This window comes from Pituophis catenifer, unplaced genomic scaffold (assembly GCF_029215685.1).
Source record: "Pituophis catenifer annectens isolate HBS135680 unplaced genomic scaffold, rPitCat1.0.hap2 SCAF_13, whole genome shotgun sequence".
Lineage (NCBI taxonomy): Eukaryota > Metazoa > Chordata > Lepidosauria > Squamata > Colubridae > Pituophis > Pituophis catenifer.
This window is the reverse complement of record NW_027256893.1, coordinates 24,462,313-24,485,425: the sequence shown is the minus strand read 5'-3', so window position 1 is coordinate 24,485,425 and position 23,113 is coordinate 24,462,313. Positions and strand designations below refer to the sequence as shown.

General features: G+C 43.3%; 1 protein-coding gene across 1 annotated transcript; it reads left to right on the top strand.

Moving 5' to 3' along the window:
* Positions 1 to 364: 364 nt before the first annotated feature.
* ZCCHC14 (zinc finger CCHC-type containing 14) lies at positions 365 to 22,618 on the top strand. The gene is made up of 13 exons (XM_070952735.1): positions 365 to 976; positions 4,795 to 4,921; positions 12,192 to 12,265; positions 14,858 to 14,929; positions 15,162 to 15,271; positions 16,838 to 16,932; positions 17,056 to 17,110; positions 17,555 to 17,834; positions 18,417 to 18,508; positions 19,148 to 19,272; positions 19,532 to 19,675; positions 19,759 to 21,177; positions 22,326 to 22,618. Exons 1-13 carry the CDS (start codon positions 383 to 385, stop codon positions 22,379 to 22,381), a joined length of 3,243 nt encoding a protein of 1,080 aa, XP_070808836.1. The 5' UTR covers positions 365 to 382; the 3' UTR covers positions 22,382 to 22,618.
* Positions 22,619 to 23,113: the final 495 nt, after the last annotated feature.

The following is a 23,113-nucleotide window of genomic DNA, read 5'->3' as shown; positions in this document are numbered from 1 at the left end:
GGCGGGCAGCTGAGGCGGCAGGCGGGCGGGCGGGCGGTGCGAGGGTGAGCTGCCGCCGGTGCCGCTGCCGCTTTGTGCCGCCTCCTCGCCTTCTTCTCCCTCGGCGGGCAAGGGATGGAGGGAGCCGGGCCGAGGCGGCGGCGGGAAGGAGGAGCCGCCCCCTGAGCCTGAGGGGAGCCGCCGCGAAGGGAGGCCCGAGAAGGCTTCGGCCCAGCCGCCCCCCCTCCCCCCCTCCCTCCCTGAGGGGGCTTCCGAGGCCCCGCCCCTCGGGCCCTCCCGGGCGACCCCGTGGCTCTGCCCTCCCCCGCCGCGGCCGGCCGGGCTCCCTCGGTCGGTCGGTGGGCGGGCGGGCGGTTGAGGGCCGCGGGTCCGCCGGGCCAGCATGGTGGAGAAGCGCTGCCCGCGGCTGCAGCGCGAGAGCGTCTACCGCTGGTTCTCGGAGCTGCCGTCCCCGCAGCGGGTGGAGTTCCTGTGCGGCCTGCTGGACCTGTGCATCCCGCTGGAGCTGCGCTTCCTGGGCGCCTGCCTGGAGGACCTGGCCCGCAAGGACTACCACTCGCTGCGCGACTCCGAGATCAAGGCCAACAACGCGGCCGACCTGGGCGGCCTGACCAACCTGACGGACGAGGTGGTGCGCAGCAAGCTGCTGGTCTCGCTGGCGCTGCTGGGCTCGTCGCACCGCGAGGCGGCCGGCGTGCTCTTCCGCACCCTCACGCACCTCGACTCGGTCATCCACAACTACGGGCTGCAGCTCAACGAGGGCCGCACCGGCGATGAGTTCCTGCTCCTCTTCACCATGGCCTCCAACCACCCGGCCTTCAGCTTCCACCAGAAGCAGGTGCTGAGGCAGGAGCTCACCAAGATCCAGAGCCTCCTGGCCTGCACCGCCAAGGGACCCCCCGGCGCCAGCGCCAGCGCCGCCCCCGCCACGGCCGGAGCCGCCGCCGCCGCCCCCACCTGTCCCGGGTGCCACAAGGTGGGTGCCGGGCTCGGGAGGCGAAGCAGGCCGCGGTTTATGGCGGCTGGAGGGGATGGAGAGAAGACGGACCATGGTTTATGGTGGCTGGAGGGGATGGAAGGGAAAGCAAACCATGGTTTATGGCGGCTGGAGGGGATGGAGAGAAGATGGACTATGGTTTATGGTGGCTGGAGGGGATGGAGAGAAGATGGACCATGGTTTATGGTGGCTGAAGGGGATGGAGAGAAGACGGACCATGGTTTATGGTGGCTGGAGGGGATGGAAGGGAAAGCAAACCATGGTTTATGGCGGCTGGAGGGGATGGAGAGAAGATGGACTATGGTTTATGGCGGCTGGAGGGGATGGAGAGAAGACGGACCATGGTTTATGGTGGCTGGAGGGGATGGAGAGAAGATGGACCATGGTTTATGGTGGCTGGAGGGGATGGAGAGAAGACGGACCATGGTTTATGGTGGCTGGGGGGGATGGAGAGAAGATGGACCATGGTTTATGGTAGCTGGAGGGGATGGAGAGAAGACGGACCATGGTTTATGGCGGCTGGAGGGGATGGAAGGGAAAGCAAACCATGGTTTATGGCGGCTGGAGGGGATGGAGAGAAGATGGACCATGGTTTATGGTGGCTGGAGGGGATGGAGAGAAGATGGCCCCAGGAGCTGATTTGGGGCTCCCCCCCCATCTAAGACAGGTGGGGGAGAGACTTTTGCTTATTTTATAAAAAGCAACCTGGTCTTGTGAAATAGAGTTAGTAACCAGGAATTGAGACTGGACAGATGTTTTGGCCATCATCAGTGAGAATTGTTTAAAACTATTTCACAACTTGTGGTAGTTGCAACGTGGACCTGCTAAAGTTAATTTCCTTAGTTATCCTTCAATAGTGTGTGTATTTTAAATGTCCTCAATGTAAAACTTTCAGTAAGTCTTTTATACGTTTTTGGCTCTCATATTAGTGTTTGGTGCTTCAAAATAAGCAGAGATGAATGCTTTTAAATTAGCTGATGCAGAGATATAATTCAAGAAGGAAGGAACTTGTACAGTTGTTTAATTCCTCAGAAGGGGCTTGAGGCAAGCATGTTGCTCTTGTCATTGTGGTCTCGGCTCCCTAAATGCTCTTCAGACTATACTGCATTTGGACTATACAAATTTGAACCTAATCTTCACACCCTTGCTTCTATACATATGTGGATTCCCCCCCCTCCCCTGGCTGTTCAAATTGAGGATATAGGAAAAACAGATGGAAGGGACATTGGAGGTCTTCTAGTCCAACCCCCTGCTCAGGCAGGAAACCCTGGCCTATACCATTTCAGACAAATGGATGCCCAAACTCTTGTTAAAAACCTCCAGTGTTGGAATAAGGAACAGTGCAACTAGATCATGATTAAATTGGGGAACACTGATCTAGTAAGATCTGTGGTACTGTTAATACGTTCTATGTTATGTATTTCATCAAACAAAACTCAGTGTAGGACATTTTTGTTACCATCCTGTGTTCTAAAGAATAAACACCAGTGCTTAAACTGTCAAAAGTTAATACCCTAGGCATTTTTTTTTCATTTCTCAAACAAAAACACAGAATTAAATATCAATTTACATAAGCAACTGAATCAGCCAACAATGCCTCAGATGCTCTTAGATATAAAGACTTGATTGAATACTTGTTTAATGCCATTTGTAAGCATCTGCATCTAGCTTCATGTGTTTCTATAACAAACAATCTATGGGGATTAAAAAAGTAAGTCTAATTTATACTTCGTGCTTTGCCAAATTCAAACATTTTGAATGAGAGCTGGGGCTTGCATGAGTAGCCAGAAAATACACTGAGAAGAACTTTGGGTTTTAAAGGGGAGTCCTGAAGTGCTGTGTAATATTTTTGAACAAAAGTACCCTGTAGGTATTGTGTAAAACAAATTCTAATGTGTTCACACACCAATTAACTCTTGACTGAATGAATGCATTCAGTGGGACTTTGTGCTACAATTCTTTTTATATTAGTATTCATTTCTGGTTTTAAAGATCTTTATGAGAGGCCACCTGAATCATAATAAACTAAAAAGATAGCATTAATTTTCTAAGTTGCACTAACTTAAACACACACACACACAGATCACCTACATATTCAGTGTTTTTTATGGGACAGATTTAAAGTTTGTCCAGATACTCATTGTCAAGAGCTGAATGTAACAGTTTGTGAAAATATCTTTCCTGATAACTTTGACAATTAAAAGTTTGCAATGTTAATAAAGAGAAAAATAAAGAAAATTGCATGTTAGGACTTGAGGAAAAATAGGCTAATTCAAAGAAAAGATTACATGCGGAACATGCTTAATTTGGTATTAATGAACCCTAAACTTGAAACTCTGAAAAGAAAAAAAGAGTGAATCAAATCAAGTTTGGGACGTTAGGCAAAAGCAGGCTGAGTTGACATATTCGATTATTGTTCTTCATCATTAATCCTTCATAGGTTTTTCTCCTTTTTTCCCTCTAGCTTGCTAGGTTTGGTAGAGTGTTAGCTATATCATGGCTAGCTGATACAATGTTGAATTCCACACATCTTAAAGTTGCCAAGTTTGAGAAACACCCCTGAAACTGATTTGATTAGTTTGTAAAACCAGTGTCTATGTAGGCTTATTTACTGTTCCACAGAGAGGCATTAGTGCTATATTGAATTGAAAGGGTGTATTATTATGAATAATCCTTGACATGATACATATAAGTCACATTGACAGCAAATCTCATACTCGCCTCTTTTTATTTAATTTTAAAAAACATTTGGAGTTCCTGCTATCTACCAGATTATGAATTCCAATTTCTGCATGGTTGATGGACACGTGCATCATTTGGAATAAAGTTTGTTTTCACTTTCATTTACTTAGCCATTGCAAGTATATTTGGTAGACATATAAAAAGGCTTGGAGATTTTTTAAAAAAGTCTTAGAGTGGCAATAGGGTCAGGTACGTATTGGAAATAAATGGTTTGCCCTGGGCATTAAAAGTGTAGTAATAGTGAATGGCCAGATGCAACTCTGTGCATTGCCCCTGGGCTCAGGAATGGGAGAAAATGATGGAAGGCATTTGACCTTGGCCAGGAGAAGTTGGCAAGAAGGCTTAGATGGTGAATAGGCACCTGAGGCCAATTTTCAAACATAGATTAAGTCACCTAGGACCTGCCTTGGGCAGGCTGGCTCTGTTACAGAGGAAGTGGAGTGTAGGGGACTTCTTTTGCCAGTTTCTTTAAAAAACCCACCTACCTGTAGTAAAAAGTATTTGGAGTATATTGAGTTAAAGAAATGTGTTCTGCCATAAAGAACACTTTTGTTGCATTTCCTGCTGAGAAGATTCATACAATGTATCCGAGGCTATTGACTCAGCAGAAGCTGTTCTTGGATAGCTAAGTAGAACAGTAGTTGGTATCTTAAGTACAGCACTTGGAAGTACTTGGTGCTTTTTGGTCCATGTATTTGCTAGGAGTCAGTCACCGGAATTACTTGATTAGTGAGGTCTGTGAGACTAGGGCAAGATTTAAGCCTTTTCAAACAAATGAAATGTTACGTGTCTGAGACACACAGCAGATAGTTTTGCTTTGAGAATTATTATTACTAGAAAGCAAATTAACATAGGTATATGTTTGTTTGTTAGGTTTGTTTGTTAGGTATAACAAAAATATGAGTATTAACATTCTGTAATGAGATTTGGGGGCCTGAAGATGCTTTCTAAAAGATAGCAAGTTGAAAATAAGAAACAACTGGACTTTAAGAATATTTTTAACTCGCATAAGCCAAATTGACGGGTTTGTTTCTTGTACTTTTTCTCTTGCCTAGGTCACTCCGAGATCTGAGACCCCCATAAACCACGTGGTGGGTAACAGTTTAGAGAACGCACTCCACACATCAGCACATTCCATTGAGGAGTCATTGCCTAAGAGGCCTTCAGGGAAGCACTCCAAAGGTACATCCCAAAGTTTTGCCAAATATTCCTATTTGTGTGTGGGGAGGAAATACAGTCTGACTGCTTAAAAATCACTTATAAATTGATAAAGGAAACTCCTGTTTTTAATATTGCAAAATAACGATAGATTGCTCTAAGACTAAGGAACAGTTCATTCTCTGTCAGTTATGGTAGTGTTTGAATAGGAAGGTTAAATGGATGGGAGTAATTTATTACACACGAGTTTCATTCATTTCTCCATTTGTCTTCAGAAGATCATTCTCATGGCCATGTAAGAATCTGTTTTCTTCAAGTAGCATGACTGCCAAGCTCTACTACCTGCTATAGTTACACCACGCCACAAGAAAGGACTTGAGAATGGCAGCGAATAGACTTGTCCCTGTAACTCATGCAGTGCAGAGCCCTGTTGTGTTGAATTTTCAGTGCTTAAATGAGATTTCTCTCCTCTGCTGTAGTTCTTTTGTTATGATATTGATTCATCTATTCAGGATTGGCCTGTCCTATTGTGTGGAGATCTGACATTTCATTAAGCAAGTCTTATTGCTTGGACTTTAAAAAGGCATTGAGAGGCGTTAGAATTCAGTCTGACACGGCAGTGTACAAATGCTCTTTTAAGGCTACACCTCAGAATATTTTGGATCCTCCAGATAAGAATGTTTCATATATGCAATTGAATTCAAATAAAAGAATTCATCTAGCTGGCAAAGCAGTCATTCATAATAGAAAACCATGCTTGGTTTTACTGTAAAGATAGACAATGAAGTATACTCTTTTTTTTTCCTCCTAGTGAGATATATGGATATAAGGCTTCCTAAATCACATTTTGAAACAAATAATCTGACAGTTTATTACTTATGACCAGGAAGTTTACTGTGTGCTGATGTTCTGAGATTTATCTGGAACACTAAAGTAACATCCAAAAATATTGGAAACTATTCAGACATGTTGATCATGTGCAAAACACAAAACGCAGTCTTGCTTAAACAATCTAAAGAATCTTCAGTGTTAATAGTTTAATTAAATCTTGCTTCTAGGATGATATATAAAATCTAATTCAGTATTTGATAAAGTATGGACATTTCAACTCTTATATTATTTAGTTTCCCTGAAAACAATGCCGCTTAAATGAAAAGATCACAATTATTTATTCTTAGCTCTTATACAAACAAGCAGGGATAGAAAGTCATATTTTATTCTCTGTGCAGCATGCCTCTTTAGAACTTTACCAGATGTCTTGACCACAGCATATTTTCCAAAAGCATAGTGTGGGATAAAATACATTAAACCAGATGTTGAAATGAACTCTGCACTCCATAAGCTCTTACAATAGTTTAATGAAATGGCAAATCCATATGGAAGTATCCTTATGACTATCTCATTGTGTAAAGCTCCAGTATTCTTATGAAGAAACTGCAGGCCTTCCAAAATCACAGCGATAAAGAAACCTGAGGTTTTATTTAAGGCAGCATATCTGACTTTCTGTCCATTAAAATATTTCACCAGTGTCAATGCTGTGTCCCCATTAGCATTTTTTCCAAAATATTGAAAACAAAACTTACTGGATTTCACAAGAATAACATACAAGCAGTAATTATAAAATTGATACAGATTAGAACTGCTTACTTATGGTGGGAAAAGGACATTTGTTTCTGCTTTGGAAGTATTGAGATTATTTTATAGTCCAATGAAAATGCAGGTAGTCCTTGACTTATGACCACATTTGGGCCCCAAATTTTTGTTGCTAAGTGAAACAATTTTAAGGGAATTTTGTCCCATTTTACAACATTTCTTGTCACAGTTGTTAAGCAGTTGAATCACTGCAGTTAAGTTAGTAACACGGCTGTTAAGTGAATCCCCGTTGATTTTGCTTGTCAGAAGGTCATAAAAGGGGATCACATTGCACTTTTTGCACTTTTAAAATGTGAACATGAGTGGTGTTTGTCAGGTAATTCCATTTAAGTAATGGAATTAAGTAATTCCAATAAGATTGGCATTCATTATAACTGTAACTGACTATACAGTAGGAAACCCACTGTAACGTTGACAATTAATCTCTTTTAGATTAAGCTATCAACATATTCCTGCAGCCTCTCTCCTCAGGGCAGGCCTTTTGGAGTGAAAGTTATCACTGTGTGTCATTAGTTGAAGAAGGCAGTAAAGGGACTTGTTTAGCTGAATTGGAATTAAGCAACAGTGTCATCCTATATCTCCCAACTGGAAAATATTTTTGATTTTGCAACTATACCCTGAAACAGCGTTTTGTTTTTTTCTAAAGAAAAAAGAAAAGCAAGGAAAAAACCCAGCTGTTTTTCTTGCAACCACTTGTGTTACACCTCTTAGGAAAGACCATTGATTTATTGCATTACCTCACTGCATTGAGCATATCCATTTCATTAGTGTATCATGCTTGTGCTATTTTTAACAATAAATTGAAGGGACAGTGCTGATGAAATTACATTATTTTGATACCCAGCTGAAAGAAAAGTGGTCTGGTCACAAAGGCTGCTTTCAAAAAGCCCTCTAGGACTCTGTTGAACCACTTATGATTTTCAGGTTGTGATTGGATGAGGCTACCAATTAAATAATTTCTTCTTGCAAGCCGTTTATTAGGAATAGTTACATTCCTATTAGTTACATTCCTATTTTGATGTGGGTGAGTTCCACAAAATACGCATAATCTCTGGAAGGATATCACCAGACCAAGCTACTGTGTTCATTGTGCTTATGGCCACAACTGCTTTTTCAGGTGACTGGAGAAGGTGCTACCAGTAGAATCCAGTAGCTTTCTCGAAGTAAAGCATCAATGCTTGATGGGGGATGTGAATTGCCTTGAGACATGGAAGCAGCCTGGCTTTTAGTCTGAAAGAGGCGGTGGCTGATTATTTCAGGCTATTGCTTGCCCACAGGCCATGGCCTGTGACTGTTGTAACTGACCCCTAAGAAATATTGGTTGTTTAGTTCTACTTATCAAAGCTCTCCTGCCCCCCTCCCATCCTCTAGTCTAATGCAGACGATTGGTGGTTTGGGGGGTTGTTGCTGTTAAGATTGGAATTAATGTTTACAGTGTAGAATTGGCTAAAAGAGGAAGAAGATTCAGGGAGGGGAAAAAAGCAGTTTTCAGCAGTAGGTTAAATACTTAGCAAAGGTGATTTAGGAGTTGAAATCCTTCCTAACGAAATCCATGTTCATTTGAAATGCATGAAATCCCTGTCTTTTCACAGTTCTAATATTGTGGCACCTCCATTTGTCTCCAGATTTTGAAAAGATTACCACTTGAGGCACTGTCCTTGTTTCTGCATAATATTGTGCCAGCCTGTCATCTGATCTCCCGCATCTTCTTTAAGGCTTACCTGTCAATCTTCATTGACCGTCACAGACCAAAGTAACAATGCAGTAATGCCAAAATAAAGAGTTAGCATGCATTACAATTGTGAGCTGTTCAGAGACACAGGTTTGATGCCTCGGAGGAATAAGAGATGATGACAGGTAACAAAGGTGCTAAGTAGGCCGTCCTAAGCCTTCCCTAGATCATAAGGAAGTTGCTCTTGACTGCAAGCTCTCCTGACATTGTCAGGTATAATAGGGGCCCAAACCAAGCTTGGGCAATTGAGTTGGTTTGCTAGTATAGAGAAAGGTGAGGCGAGTCTTGTACCTCTTTCGAGGGAGACACTTAGCTCAGGGCATACTCAGCTCCTTCCTTCTCTGCTTCAGCTGACGGAGGAGTTCAGTTGCTTCAGAAAGTGGCACAGGTGCCAGCTGCCCACTCCCAAGCTCCTTCCAAGGGGATAAAAACATTCATCTCTGCAAAATTCACAGTAAACTTTCATTGAAGCTTACTGGGGTCCAGTATTCTGTACTGGATGACTCAGTGCTTCGAGTCGGTGCAACTAATCTGCAGAAGGTTGCCCAGTCACTTGTTCCTACAGCTATTACGATTGTTGCCAAGCTTGGGGGAGGGGTGTGGGGGGTAATGCTTCTGTTTCTTTCTGTTATTGTGTGTGTGTATGTGTGTGTTTCTATAATTATACTATACTACCCTTGATATCATCTAGGGAAGGGGTGTCAGCTTTAAGACTTGTGGACTTCAACTCCCGGAATTGTTTGGTGAAATCTGGAAGTTGAAGTCTATAGACCTTAAAATTGCCAAAGTTGGATACCTCTGCGCTAGGGCCTTTAGGATAGGATAGGATAGGAATAGGAATAGGAATAGGAATAGAATCCATATGTATTCCTTGTGAAACCAATACATACAGTAAATGACTGCCTTGATGTGTTCCCTAAGTGTGACCCCATAGTTTGGAATTCTGTTTTGGTGAAGATACCATAGCTAGATCAAATTAACTTGATAAATTATGTCAAGCATTATTACAGAAATTCAAGTATATTGAGATCAAACCATCCTAAGAACATTATTTGTTTGAGTGATTGATTTTAAAAGAGACAGAACAGTATCTATTATTGTTTTTGTAGTTGATGTAGAGGATGTAAACTTGCAGATTATATCCTATTGTAGACCTAGTTTACAGTGATGTGAATACACACTCGTTTTTTTTCCCTTGAAGATTGAAAGACATATGCTACTCTTAGTTCCAGGCCAATAGAATATTTCTTGTTGAAAAATATTTGTGGTTTTTGATATGTCTACATACATAAACTAGTATATACAACACAGTTATCTAGAGAACATTTTTAAGAATGTCATTTAACTGAGCATAATAAATTGAAGTCTGGCTATTTGTGCAAAAATAATGTTCATCTGAGTTTTAGTTTCCTGTCCCAGAAATTACTCATGTTTTTAAAATAGCAGTTATATGTTTTTCTTATAATTCCCAGTATACTTAATGGGCATTGTGGTTATCTTAAGATGCTGACTTCACTACTTGTCTAGTCACTGAACTCTTATTTTGTTTTGATTTTAACTTTTTTTTAATATTGAAAGGAAACCAAATATAATAAAAGAAGCCCAAGATCTTTTAATCTTGAACCTGCTTTTGGAAATACATGAAAAAGTTATTCACAGTCTGAAAACAAAAAGGAATGAATTTGTAGAATCAGACAGGAAATTAAGTCTATTAGTACTGTAAATTGGAACTGAATGTTCCATATGTTGTCCACATGAGTGGAGTTTAATGGGTTTCTAATGTGTGTTTCATGAATCTGTGGTTGCATTTGTAGCAGAAAGGTAGTAACTGGATACGTTTGCGTTGCCATCCTTGTGTAGGTCTCTCTGGCAGTTGTCTCACATGTAGCATCTTCCTGGCGTAAGACCAAAGAAAAAGAAGAAAGAAATGGCAATTGTGAAGAGTTTCTGTTGCTACAATATTTTATTAAAAATGGGTTCTGGCAGATCAGAGCCAGACAAAATATTCCCCTTTACTGTGGCCATTTTACCATGCTGCTAAATTTCTGTTTCTCACATTTTATGGTGGGATCCATATAAAAATTAGGTATAAAACAAGTTTAAATATTAGAGAATACTATCCTATTTTCCTGTTATAATCCAATCCTACATATCAATAATGCCGTCCATAAATGTTGCTGTATAATAGATAGCTATTACGTTTTATAATCTAGTTTATGACGTCTAAAAGTGTTATCTCTTTGCCTGTTCACTAGCTTAGCTTGGCTAGTAACAATTCTGAGCTACTGAACACACAAAATTGCCCCTATTTTCATTCATATATCTATATATCTATATATCTATATATCTATATATCTATATATCTATATATCTATATATCTATATATCTATATCTGTATCTATCTATATATATACATACACACACACATATATATATGAGTGTGTGTGTGTTAGTAATATGGATACACTTCTCTTTTTCTCAAGCAGCTATTTTAAGATATCAATCAAACAATTCTTCTATAATCTTTTAAAACTATTCAGTTCTTTCTTGGTATTAGTGTGCCTGTGATGTGGTTATCTAAATAACAATTGATTACAGCACTTGCTTACTGAGGGCATGATCTGTTTTCCTATTAGTTCAATTTCGGATAAAGGTTTAGGTGAAAACTACCTACGTCCTATGAATTAAAAGATGAAAAATAACATTAAGAACATTTAATTATGACACAAATGTAAGCATTCAGTTCATATGACTTCTGCAGAAAGATAGAATAAATAGGAATTTTAAAGGTTTAAAAACTGTTAATTTACCACATAGGGAGAAAATGTGTTTTGAGACAAGTGAGAAAGAACATAACGGGAATGTTAGGAAAAATGCTTTTAAACAATGTTAGCTTTTCCAAGCGAGATTAATATCAGTATACACACATGGGTATTTTTAAACATGTTCTTTTTAGCTGCTGGCATGTTATCCAGCAAACGCTAAAAATTCTTGCTCTAGGAGATAATCAACTCTTGTTTCAAAGATGAGCATTTTATGCACATTAAAAACCTTTAAGGCACTGACTTTGGCATGTACATGTTGCCTGCCTAAAAAATATTTAGCCCATCAGATCAGGCAAAAGAGGCATGCTGTGGGTCCCATCTGTTAAGGAATTAAGTTGGCAGGCCTAAGGAAGTCTGCCTTTTCTGCCATGGTACCTGCCTTATGGAACATTCTCCACCCCACCCCACCCCAAGTGAGGTCAGTTCCATCTCTCGTTCTCCTGAAGTCCCTCAAGACCCGGCTTTATCATCAGGGCTGGGGACCTCAGGGATCTTGAGGTGGCTCCCTTGCTGATCTGGTCTGCTGGTTGGGTCTTCTTTCACAAAGCAGCAGAAAAGGAGAGCTGGCAGTACAATTAGCAAATGTATTGTTTCATGTTTTGTATGGTATAAGGAGCCATCTTGGTTTTTGAAGCTAGAACTCGCCATTCAAATTCAAACACTTGGTGAACCTGTCCCAAAAATGCTTTTTCCAAAAGGCAACTGGACTGTGTAGATTTTTTTTCTTCGAAAACATTTTGCTTCTCATCCAAGCAGCTTTTTTTTTGTTTGTTTGTTTTCAAAGGAAAAATCCAAGACAGTCCAGTTGTCTTTTGGAAAAAGTACCTTTGGGACAACCATGACCTGGACGATTGAGAATCTCCATAGACACCTCGGTAAACCTGGTTCCATGACTTTGGGTTGCTTGTACTTATTCCCATGTGGCATTAACAAAAAGCATCCAAGCATCGTGGATGGAATTTGCCATCCAGATGTGGGCCAGTAGGAGTAATCGTGGATCCCTGCAGCCCTCTCTGCTTTTGAAATAAAGAAAATAGGCCTGTAGCCCTTCCATATGTAACATGTATTTCTTTTTTTTAACAGTGAGCGTTGAAAAGGTGGAATTAAAGGGATTATCACACAAGAAGAATGATAGGATTGTTGAATATTCTTTTGAGGTGAGTATCAGGTGAGATGAAGGGAACCAGATGTGGAGCATTCAGCATGCTTTCTTTAAAATAATAGTTTGCCCCCAAAACATACTATATTCAATTTTACATTACCTCTGATTCCAAAATTATGTGTCTTGGACATTTACCACTTCATGTTGTAGGAAATATATCTCTTTTTTAATGAAAGGGCTTTAATTATTTATTTACATTCAAGAGTCATTGAAAGCATTTGCTCGTAACACAGTCTAATTGTGTACATTCAAGGAAAAATGTAATGTGCAGCACTCACACCATAAGCGATGTTAAAGTAACCGTGATAAAGCAGTGATACAGTAATTGTGCCGCCCTGTTAAATAATATCTCATTAAAGTTGTTGGGGATCTATCTTGGGCCTAGAGGTTAATCATACGAAATGCAGCAAGAGGGAAAATCGGAAGATTTTGAATATCTAAAATTAAAAATAGTACCATATGATAATTCAGCTCCGTTCACAGGATAAGGAAAGTCCTGTAATTCCCGTGATTCTGTTTTGATATATTGAGACTATACATTCCATCCCCCTGAGAGTCTAGCCCGAGGGTAAGACAAGCACCAACTGGCCTCTCTAGTCTGAGAGCTTAAAAGAAGGAAAGGTGTGCACTCTGAGCTTTAATTCAATGTGCAGAAACAGATTTCCCAGGAAAAGTTGCCCCTGAACTTCTGTGCGGAACTATCTTACTTCAGATAGACACAACATGAATATTATGAAAGCTAACAGGAACGCGGGGGGGGGGGGGCAATGAGTAGGTCAGCATTACAGCAATGCCATTACTTGGGACATTATCCTAACCATGGAGTTCTAAGCGGATTTTGAGGGCACTTTTCTTCCTTGCAAATATCCAGAAAAGCAAGCAAAAAGCCACGTAAATGGAACCACAGACGCATCCAGAAGTGCTATTCATCCCCCTGCACGCTTCGTGTGTGTGTGTTTGTGTGTGTGAGAGAGAGAGAGAGAGAGCGAGCCAGGGGAAGCAAAAGAAATCAACAAAACCCCAGGAAGAATCAAAGCTGTTGCCTGCCCGTTTCTGTTTCTTAGTTTAAGTTAAGCAAGGGCTGGAAAAAGGAAATTCCTGAATTACGTAATGTATTTTGAAACTCTTTCCTCCCATCAGTGCTTTTGGCAGTATCCCCAGGGCTGGAAAAATGCATGCATTTTGGTGGTTAATATAGTGTGGAAACATCCTGCTCACTTCATCCCTGCTTGTTTTTAAAAAGGATAGTGGCCGTATTTCCCCACCTGTCCCCAAAGCCTCCCCAAACAATACGTGCAAAACACACCCTGGGTTCGCCTGTGTCTGGTATTATAAGTAAGCACATGTGAATTCAGTTAATCACTCAGCTTCTATGGAAGAGGTGCTCTCAGATAGGTGGTTGAACCTGCAGGAAGAAAAGGATGCAGATTTAGGGGGTTTGGTACATCCTCTCTTACACACACACACACATCCCTCAGGACCTTGTGTCATCTCCTGATAGGAGTCTGGAATATACCAGATGCCCATGTGCAGGCTTTGAAAAGGGTTAGGGAGTATAAATTTTTTAAAAAATTAAAACTTGGATGAGAAAAATAGAATTAGAAATTTTTAAAAAATTAAAACTTGATGAGAAAAAAAGAAAAGGGTAAGGGTTAGGGCAATATACAATTAGTCCTCAACAATCACAATTGGGACCAGAATTTCCATTGCTAAGCAGTTATTTTAAGTGAGTCACGCCTGATTTTCCGACCTTTTTTTGCCATGGTTGTTAAGCAAATCACTGCAGTTGTTAAGTGAATCACCCGGCCATTAAGCGTAGCTGATTTCCCCTGTTGACTCTGCTTACCGGAAGCCAGCTGGGAAGGTTACAGATTGCCGTCACATGACCCCAGGATGCTGCGTTGCCAAGTGCCTAAATTTTGGTCATGTGACCATGGGGATGCTGTAAGTGAGGACCGGTCAGGCATCACAATTTTTCAGTGCCGTTACAACTCTGAACAGGCGCTCAACGAACGGTTGTAAGTCGAGGACTACCAAAATGGCCTGTCTTACCAATACGAGATCAAATATGCTTCTAAAGTACATTTTGTTAATTTGAAGAACAGTTTTGTAGTTCTGATCTTGGATCAGGTGTAATAAATGCATACAAGAGAGCAACAAAAGAACAACATCTTGCCACCGTCTTTTGATTACAGTAGTATAAAAATTGATGAAGAAAACAAGGATATTATCACTAAAAGTTGCTGTAAACTACCCCACTATGCTAATTTTTACACTGCACACGTGAGAGGCCTGGCCATTGCTGCCATGTTTTTAAAATGAACATTCCACACCGAACGCATGTTGTACAGAAAAGCAGCTGCCGATTAACAAGCCCAAGCCAGGTTTGCCTTGTGCGGTGGTGGGAGAAAAGCATCATGCCAGTGGAATTGTTTAAGTCCACTTTGGGGGATACATTGTAACCTTCAGAAACGCAGCCAGAATTGCCCCACTGTATGTCGGCCAGCCCCACCAATCCATCCATCCGACTGTCCATTCTAAAGTTGCTTGATGAAGGTGACCAAAGGATTCTTTTTCGTTTCCTTAGGTCTTATGGTCTGATTCCTCAGTGACAGTGGTAACAAAGTCTTCTGCCGAAGTGACTGATTTCATTTCAAAGGTAAAATCATTTTGTACAATTGGTGTTTTTAAGGTACATTTGAAAGCACATAATACGCTGTATCTTGCACAGGTTTTTTTTAAAAATAGAATCAATAAGATTACTTTTTGCATGCTATATGTCAGTTCCATATTGAATATTTTAAATAATCCATGTGCTGCTGGATTCTGAGCAGCAGCTGACAGCAATGCAGTACAATACCAATAATGAAAATCAACATTTTCTTTCTTAGTTAGGTCAGTTGTGTCCAGAAGAAAATTTGGAGAAATTCATTCCTTTTCTAGCTGGTCCAGATTCATTTTACTTAGAAAGAAGCCATATGGACTTGGAATCAGACCTTAGGTATACTTTGAACTTGTTTCTGAAATTTGTCTGTGTGCGGGTGTGGGACTTTCAGTTATTATTTTATTGTTCAGTTAATGAATTTAACTGTTTCATTAAGTAATAACTCTTATTTAATTGCCGTTGCTTCATCACTTGCTTTGGTTGCGGTTACTTAGTATAGTTTCTTAGCACAAATTATGAAACCCTACTTAGGTTCTCATGTGGCCCATCTACCTTCTGGCTCTCACACCCTCCCTGCTTTCATTAGCAGTGCCCAGTTCTGTTATTCTGTACCACAGAGTCCTCACACAATTCTACTCTGTAGGAATTCATGCCGCCCCTTTGGGGGAGTTGCGGGGTGGGTGGGGGGTGGGGGACTGTTGGTTCCTTGGAAGTGCATAATTTCAGGCCCAGGTCCATCTTCCTAATTAGCACTGTGCAGGATCAGGTTTAATAGGTCTTCCCTTTGAGAGGCCTACCATTGTTTTAATTGCAGTTGGTTTGGCAAAATGACAAAAATACATGCACTCTAGGGTTACTTGAGAAGTTTCCCAGATAAAGCAAGCTTTGAAAAGGGAATAAAAGTAAGAAAAACAGCTTGGAGGGACAACTGCAGATGGGAAGAGCGAAAAAAGGAAAAAAAGTGGGTTATTTCAGGAAACAAGAAGGCTTTGAGATGATTGAAGCTGATAAGAACCAGACAAGTGAGAATCACAGGACCGATCACTCTGAAGCGTTTTATTTATTTAATTAACCTACTGCACTTGTATGTGTGGCTCCCGTCTAAAGAGGCCTCTGATTTTTTTAGCGGAGTTTGAGAAGCTTGTACTAGATTTGGGAATGGACAGGAAGCCATTGCAAAGAACTTAAAAAGAGGTATTGTGTGGGTAGAGTAATGAGAAAAATGAATAACTTTGGCAGAAAAAATAAATCTTAAGGGCCAGTTGCATCTGGTAAGCCAAATCCGCTTAAAAAAAAATAATAGTAGGGCATCAGCGGAAAGCCAGAGTCGAAACTATTGAAATACTTGTATGGCTGGCCAAAGCAATTAATTAAATTACATGAGCAGTGTTATTTGCTTACATGAAATATAATGGGCAAGAAGGTTCTAGTCTGACCAGTTATAAACAGTCCTCGATTTATGACCACAATTGGGGCTGGAACCTGTCCCTAAGGGATGCTGTTAAGCGAATCACGGGTCGCTAAGAGATTCCAACTTTACCTCTTGGCACTGTTGATGGTTCCAAGTGTGAACAGTCATAAGTCACTTTTTTCAGTGCCCTTATAATGGTCATTGAACAAATGGTCATAAGTCGAGGTCTATCTGTAATTCTAAATCGATTGTCTTGGCAGATTTAACTCACTCATAGGTAGGATTTTTTTTTTTTTGCTTTAATTTAATTTAATTGTGGCTGTTTCATGAATCAGTCCCCAGATGTCTCTTCAATGACTTCAATACTTCATACATTTGTAATTTCCTAATGAGTTCTGTGCAGTGTTGACTTCATTTTTGACAGCTTTTGCAGTCTTAGTTTTGTTTTGCCTGAAGTTAGGAAAATACAATCTTTCACAATAATTTTGCAGGTATTTGACATCCTTACCGTCCCATATCTGGAAAAATGACCACGTCAAGAAATTTTTCAGCACTTCATGTCACTCCCCACAATATCAGAGTTCAAGTGAGTTTAAAGAGCAAACGCCACCTCAACCCTCTCCCAAAATGTGTGTGTGTGTATATATATGGATCAAAGAGATTTAGCCAAATAATAACACTCTAAATACTGTAATGTCCTTGTTTTTAGGTCCTGGCAATTCTTCCCTTTACAAAGTGGGTACGACGCTGGGTGCTTCTGGAAGGTGAGGTGAATTTAGGGAGCGGGTAGAATACAGAACAATTAAAATGTAGTTCCGTTTCCTGTGTAATTAGGGGAAATGGCTTTGGCTAATTCCCAGACAGCCTTCTCGTTTTCATTAATTATTGCTCATATTACATTGTCCTCCTCATTTGAGCAAGGCTCCCTCCCTGCCCTGCTGAGGCATTTTCGTTTTTGCTGGCTTTTGTTCCAGTTTCCAGCAAAAAACACCCCCATAGCGAGCAATGGGTTCGCTTAACAACCGCAGCATTCACTTTATGGCCATTGCAAAAAGGTCATAAGATTGCCGTGGCCCGCTTTACGACTGTCGCGACTCATGGCAGTAATTGCGGGGGCTCAATTACGGTCATAACTCGAGGACTATCCATGGTTCCATTACTTCCTAGGGAATGATTCATTCCTATCTGGCTTTCCTCCTCTCTTACAGGCCCATCTGTGGGGTTGCAGGTGTCCAGGCCGCCCAGAACAGTCTTCAGCATCACCTGCCCCATCCGGCCGCGACAGCCGTTGGCCTCTCCCACTGCTCTCATTCAGGTGGGGCCGGGCCCACGTTAGCATGTAGCCGCAGCCAGATAGAAAACTCTTCCCCTGTTTTAATGGCTCCAAGTCCACAAAACCCACAGGAGCAAAACGGAATTTTAGATTGGCTGCGAAAACTGCGGTTACACAAATACTATCCGGTTTTTAAACAGTTGACAATGGAGAAGGTATGATGCAGGCCTCACCAGAAGAATATAGTGTTTTTTCTGTTTCTATTTTTCCTCTTCCCTTCCCTTCCTTTCCCGATCCTTCCCGGCCCTGCCCTGCCCTGCCCTTCCCCATTCAGTTTCACAATTCACAAATTGTATTTCTAGCAAGCAGAATCTCTCAATAAACTGGGAAAGAGCTGAGCCAGGGTAGGCTTTACTTACGAGGAATGCTACTGTTAAAATGGCTTACTAAGAAGTAGTTAAAATGTAGTACTTCTTTGCAGCAGGATGTTGTAAAGCTACGACCATCTTATTCTGATTTAAAAACGATAGCGGGGTGCCCTCTGGTGGAAGTGAATTATGCCACTTTAAACCCTGAGCGGCTCTAATGGGCATCTTCTAGTAGATTTTTAATCTGAGTATTATAGTATACCTTTAGTTATAAATTGAATTTAGTGCAAGCCTGAGTTGAATCACTTTAATATTTTTCTCTCTTTTATTGGAATATATCCCAGTTCATTATGCTTGCCTTAGTATTCTCAATTTGACAAATACTTTTTTGTTTAGAAAATGTGTTGATTATTTGTCTTTTTCCACAAGTTCTTGAGCCTCACCGAAGAAGATCTTAATAAGTTTGAAACACTCACCATGGGAGCAAAGAAGAAACTCAAGACCCAGCTGGAATTGGAAAAGTAAGTATCAGCCGCAGAAACAAAAGCAGTTTTCTCCCTCAGGGTGATTTGTAACTGGTACAAAAGAAATTTGTTTTTTAAAGACATCATTCCCAACAACTTAGGAATGTGTTGTACGTTCTGAAAAAATAACTGGAACAGATTTGATGTTGGATTGGGAGGGGGGAGTGCCATTCAATTTCTGTTCCAGAACATTCCGTGCCAGTACAGGTACTCCTCAATTTACGAAGGCAGTGCTGTCATTAAGCAACAGACCAGTTGACATTGTCCAGTGAGGACATCATGTGACCGCAACCTCTGACTCACTGACTCAGTGGGAAGCCAGCGGGGAACACTGAAAATCACATGACTGCAGTGTCGCCCGTAATAGTGAGCCAGGCCCCATGCATCTGGGTTGGAGTCATGTGATGGCGGGAATGGCTAGAACTACGAAAACTACATCAGAAGTTCCTTTTGTTCAGGCTCATTGCAACTCTAAACCGCCCTCTGAAGGATCTGTACCTGTACTAGCTCTGGAAGCGCCTATTAATTGGTGTTGGGAAAGGGGCTAGCCATGGATACGCATCTGAAAAATGGCAGTCTGGCTAGAAGACATGATGGTCGTATTCAAGTGTTTTCTCAACCTTTTCTTAACGGCAGAGAAAAGTCAGAGAAGCGGACCATGAACCCAGCCCCCTCCCCATCTGTCAGCTCTGGGGTGGCCAGAGTTCCTCCCACCACTCACATCAACCCCATACAGAACATTCGTGGGAACCATGCCACAGGTAAAGGGCTCCCCCGTGTCAGATGAGTGTGCTTCTCCCATTAGTGCTGTCTGGAGCCTTTCCACATCTGCCTCCAGGGAGGGGGGGGGGATGCAAAGCCAGGACTGAGTGATCCCGAAAAAGGCTCTTGTTTTCTTTTGTCCCTTTACTCAAATCTGTGACTTCCAAAGTTATGCCCTCCCTTAGAAAGCAGCTTGCTTAATCGCAGCCCTCACCTTCTCATTTCTGATGAGGATTTCTGCTTCTCCCCCCCACAAAGAACTGCATGTGGACGTGGATCAGACAGTCTCCACCACGCCACCCCGCGAAGGCAGTTCCTCGGAGTCTTCCAGCTCATCCTCCAGCCCCATGGGCATGCAGCCCCGGGAAGAAAGCTCGGACAGTGCCGAGGAGAACGAGAGGCGTAAGGGCGTTCCCTTTCATTCTGTGGTAGCCCCTGGGCCTCCCTCAGTCAGTATGCCGCAGCTGATCCTGTTTGCCTTACAGGTGTGGAGATCCACCCGGAGCCCTTGGAGAAGGAGAAGCCGGTCATGATCCTGAATCACTTCGGCTCCAGCTCGGCCCGGCCGACCGCTCAGGTTTTGCCCGTACAGAACGAGTCTAGTCCGACGGCTCACCATTCCTTGCCAGGACAGATGACGGCCACTCCGATTCGAATATTAAACTCTATGCACAAACCCGAGCGTGGAAATGCAGACCTGAAGCTTCTTTCTTCACCTATGCACCCGCTTTTACCTTTAGAGGACAGGACAAAGTTCCCAAGCGGGCCCGCTCAGAACAGCAGCAAGATGGAGAAGAGCTTTGGAAACACCCTGGCGGATCGGATCCCGGTGCCTCCGCATCAGCCCCTCCAGGTGCTCTCGGCGGTCCCTGAAAACGGCCCCTCCGCGCCTTCCATTCATTTTGGCCCCCGATCCAAATTGGTCCACGCGCCCGCACTGGACCGAATGGCAAAACCATCCCAGCCCCCGGGCATCCTGGTGGAAACCAGCACCACGGCCACCGTCACCTCAAGCACGGTCTTCCACATGGCACGCCCCCCCATCAAGCTGCTGGTCTCCTCGTCCATGCCCACTGATGCCACCCTGGCGGGGCAGCCGTCCTGCTCCAACAGTATGCAATTCAGCGTCTCCCCAGCAATAATCAGCCCCCGGACGGCTCTGTACACCGCCAACACCAAAGTGGCCTTTTCCGCCATGAGCGGCATGCCGGTGGCCCCCATGCCCAGCAGCACCTTCTGCGCAAACAGCAACCCCGCCGCGTCTTCCAGCAGCCATCTCGCCACCTCCTTCGCCAACATGGGCAGCCTGCCCAGCTGCCCCCCTCCGAGCTCCAGCCCCACGCTGTCCTCGGCTGCGGAGAACAGCTTCTATGGTGGGGGCGGCTCTGCGGGGAACATGCCCGTCCCCAACCAGAACAATCACCATCACCACCACCACCACCAGCATCAGCAGCCGCCCGGCTGCATGGTTTGCAGTTCCTGTGGCTGCAGCGGGAACTGTGGCTCCAGCGGCATGACTGTGAGCTACACGAACTACTTCCAGCACCCGTTTTCAGGGCCGTCCATGTTTACGTTCCCCTTCCTGCCCTTCAGTCCTCTGTGCAGCAACGGCTACGTCAACCCCCAGCAGTACAACAGCAGCTCGGCCTTCCCCATGGTCCACTCTCCGTACGGCAGCGGCCCCACGCCGGACTCCCTCATGAGCGGACAGTCCGCCTTTGCGGTGCCCCCCATGCAAAGCTTCATGGCCGGCACCGCAGGGGTGTACCAGGCCCAGGGGATGGTGAACAACAGCGGTGGTTCGGGACACAAGAAACCCGGGAACCTCTCCTGCTACAACTGTGGAGCCAGCGGCCACCGAGCTCAAGACTGCAAGCAACCACCGATGGATTTCAATCGACAAGGTGAGGAGGGACGTGGCTTGTCAGAGGTGGATGGGGCTGCCCGCCAAATAGGCAGTCGGGGACTGTGGTTCTGGGCACCAGGAGGGAGAAAGAACCCTGTTGAAAATGCGAGTGTGAATTTGCCGTTCTTTGCCAGATTTGATCCAGTCTCCAAATGGCCCTGGTAGAAGCATTGATCTGTGGTTGTGAAGGACACAGTCCGGGGTGCAGGAGGCCCGGGTGCCAGTCCCCCACCCTCTGCCCTGTACTTTAGGAGGTTATCCTGAGGACCGGTCTCCTGAACTCCAAGAAGAAAGGCAGAATCTAAAAAATGCATCGTTTTTTTTAGCATTCTTTAATACAGGAGAAGCTGAAGGGTCCGGCCTGAGGAGGCTGAGATGGGAAGGCAGCCAGTGTAGCCCCCAAGATAGCTATGCTGCTTTACTGTGCTTTATAGCACTCTCCAAGCAGCCTTTTGCCCCCAACAATCTGGGTCAGAAGGATGGAAAGCTGAGTCAACCTTGAGCTGATCAGGATCGAACTGCCAAATTGCAGGCAGCCGGCGGTCAGCAGAATTAGCCTGCAGTACTGCATTCTAACCACTGCGCCACCACGGCTCATAAGGATGTCTCGCCTTCCTTCAGGAAATAGTCTATACGATGAACAATTACAGGGAGTCCTTGACTTACCACCAATTGTTTAGCGGCTGTTTGAAGTTACAGCGGCCCTGAAAAAAGTGACGGGAGCAGTCCTCACGCGTGCAATGCGCGTAGCTTCCCCACCTTCCTGTGATCAAAATTGGGACGCTTGGCAGCCAGCATGTATTTATGATTGGGGGTGGAGCTTCCCGGGGTCACGTGATCCCCACGTGCGACTTCTCCAGCTGGCTTCCGCCAAGCAAAGTCAATGGGTGAGGCCGGATTTGCTTAACAACCGCAGGTCTCATTTGACGCCTGCAGGGGTTCACTCAACTAAAAGTCATAAAACTGGGCACGACTCACATAACGACTTCCTTGCTTGGCAGTGGAAGCTCTGCTCCCAATTGTGGTTGAGTCTGGGACTGCCTGTATTGTGTCCCCAATATATGAGAATCTATGAATCTGAACTGGGATTCTTACAACCTGGATTGCAAAACTCTGCTAATTTAACCTTCCTTCTTTTTCCTTCAGGTACATTTCGGTTAAAATACGCTCCCCCGGCTGAGAGTTTAGAGTCCACGGACTGAGCTTAACTTCAGATGCAATATTTTGTGATGGCAAAATGGCCATGAAATAATTAGGGAACTTCAGATTGGGAGTCTATCTGTTGAGCTTATTAATGTTATTTTTTTAATCCAAAGGTGCTCTACTTCAACCCTAGGAAGGAACTGAAACTTTAGGAGAGGGGGCGGGGAGGGAGGGGCTTCCAAGCCCATTTTTTTTTTCCTGAATTGCCAAAACAGATTTTAACGTTGGATCTCCCCGAAGATAGGCGAGACTGGCCAACTGTCTTTTCTTGTTGTATAGAAACTGCTGCACTTTTGCCGAAGAATGTTGCCATAATTTCACCTTCCATGCTGGAAAATTAAACTCCTGGGCAGCTACGTTATAATCTGGAGTTGGAGTGAGAGCTAAAGGCCGGTGGTGCAACCGTTGCCATTTGCCTGCTGGACTCTTAACCTCGGAAGCTAGTTAAACATATCTCCTTTTTTTTTCTTCCTCTCAAAATAAATCAGGCACTACACTCTGGGATTTTAAAGGGTTGCACTACGGAAGAATGTATAATTCTGTTCTGACTATCTGCACTTCTAGCAAACTGAGGTGAGGGGAAGAGATGTTGGAAACAGGCACCAGCAGGCTATGTGGTCGTCTAATAAAGGAAAAAAACTTAACCCTCTTTTTCTTCCCAAAGAACAGAGGTGACTGCTTCATTCTGGAAAGAGTTATATACCACGTTGGTCAGCAATTCCTCTTAATGT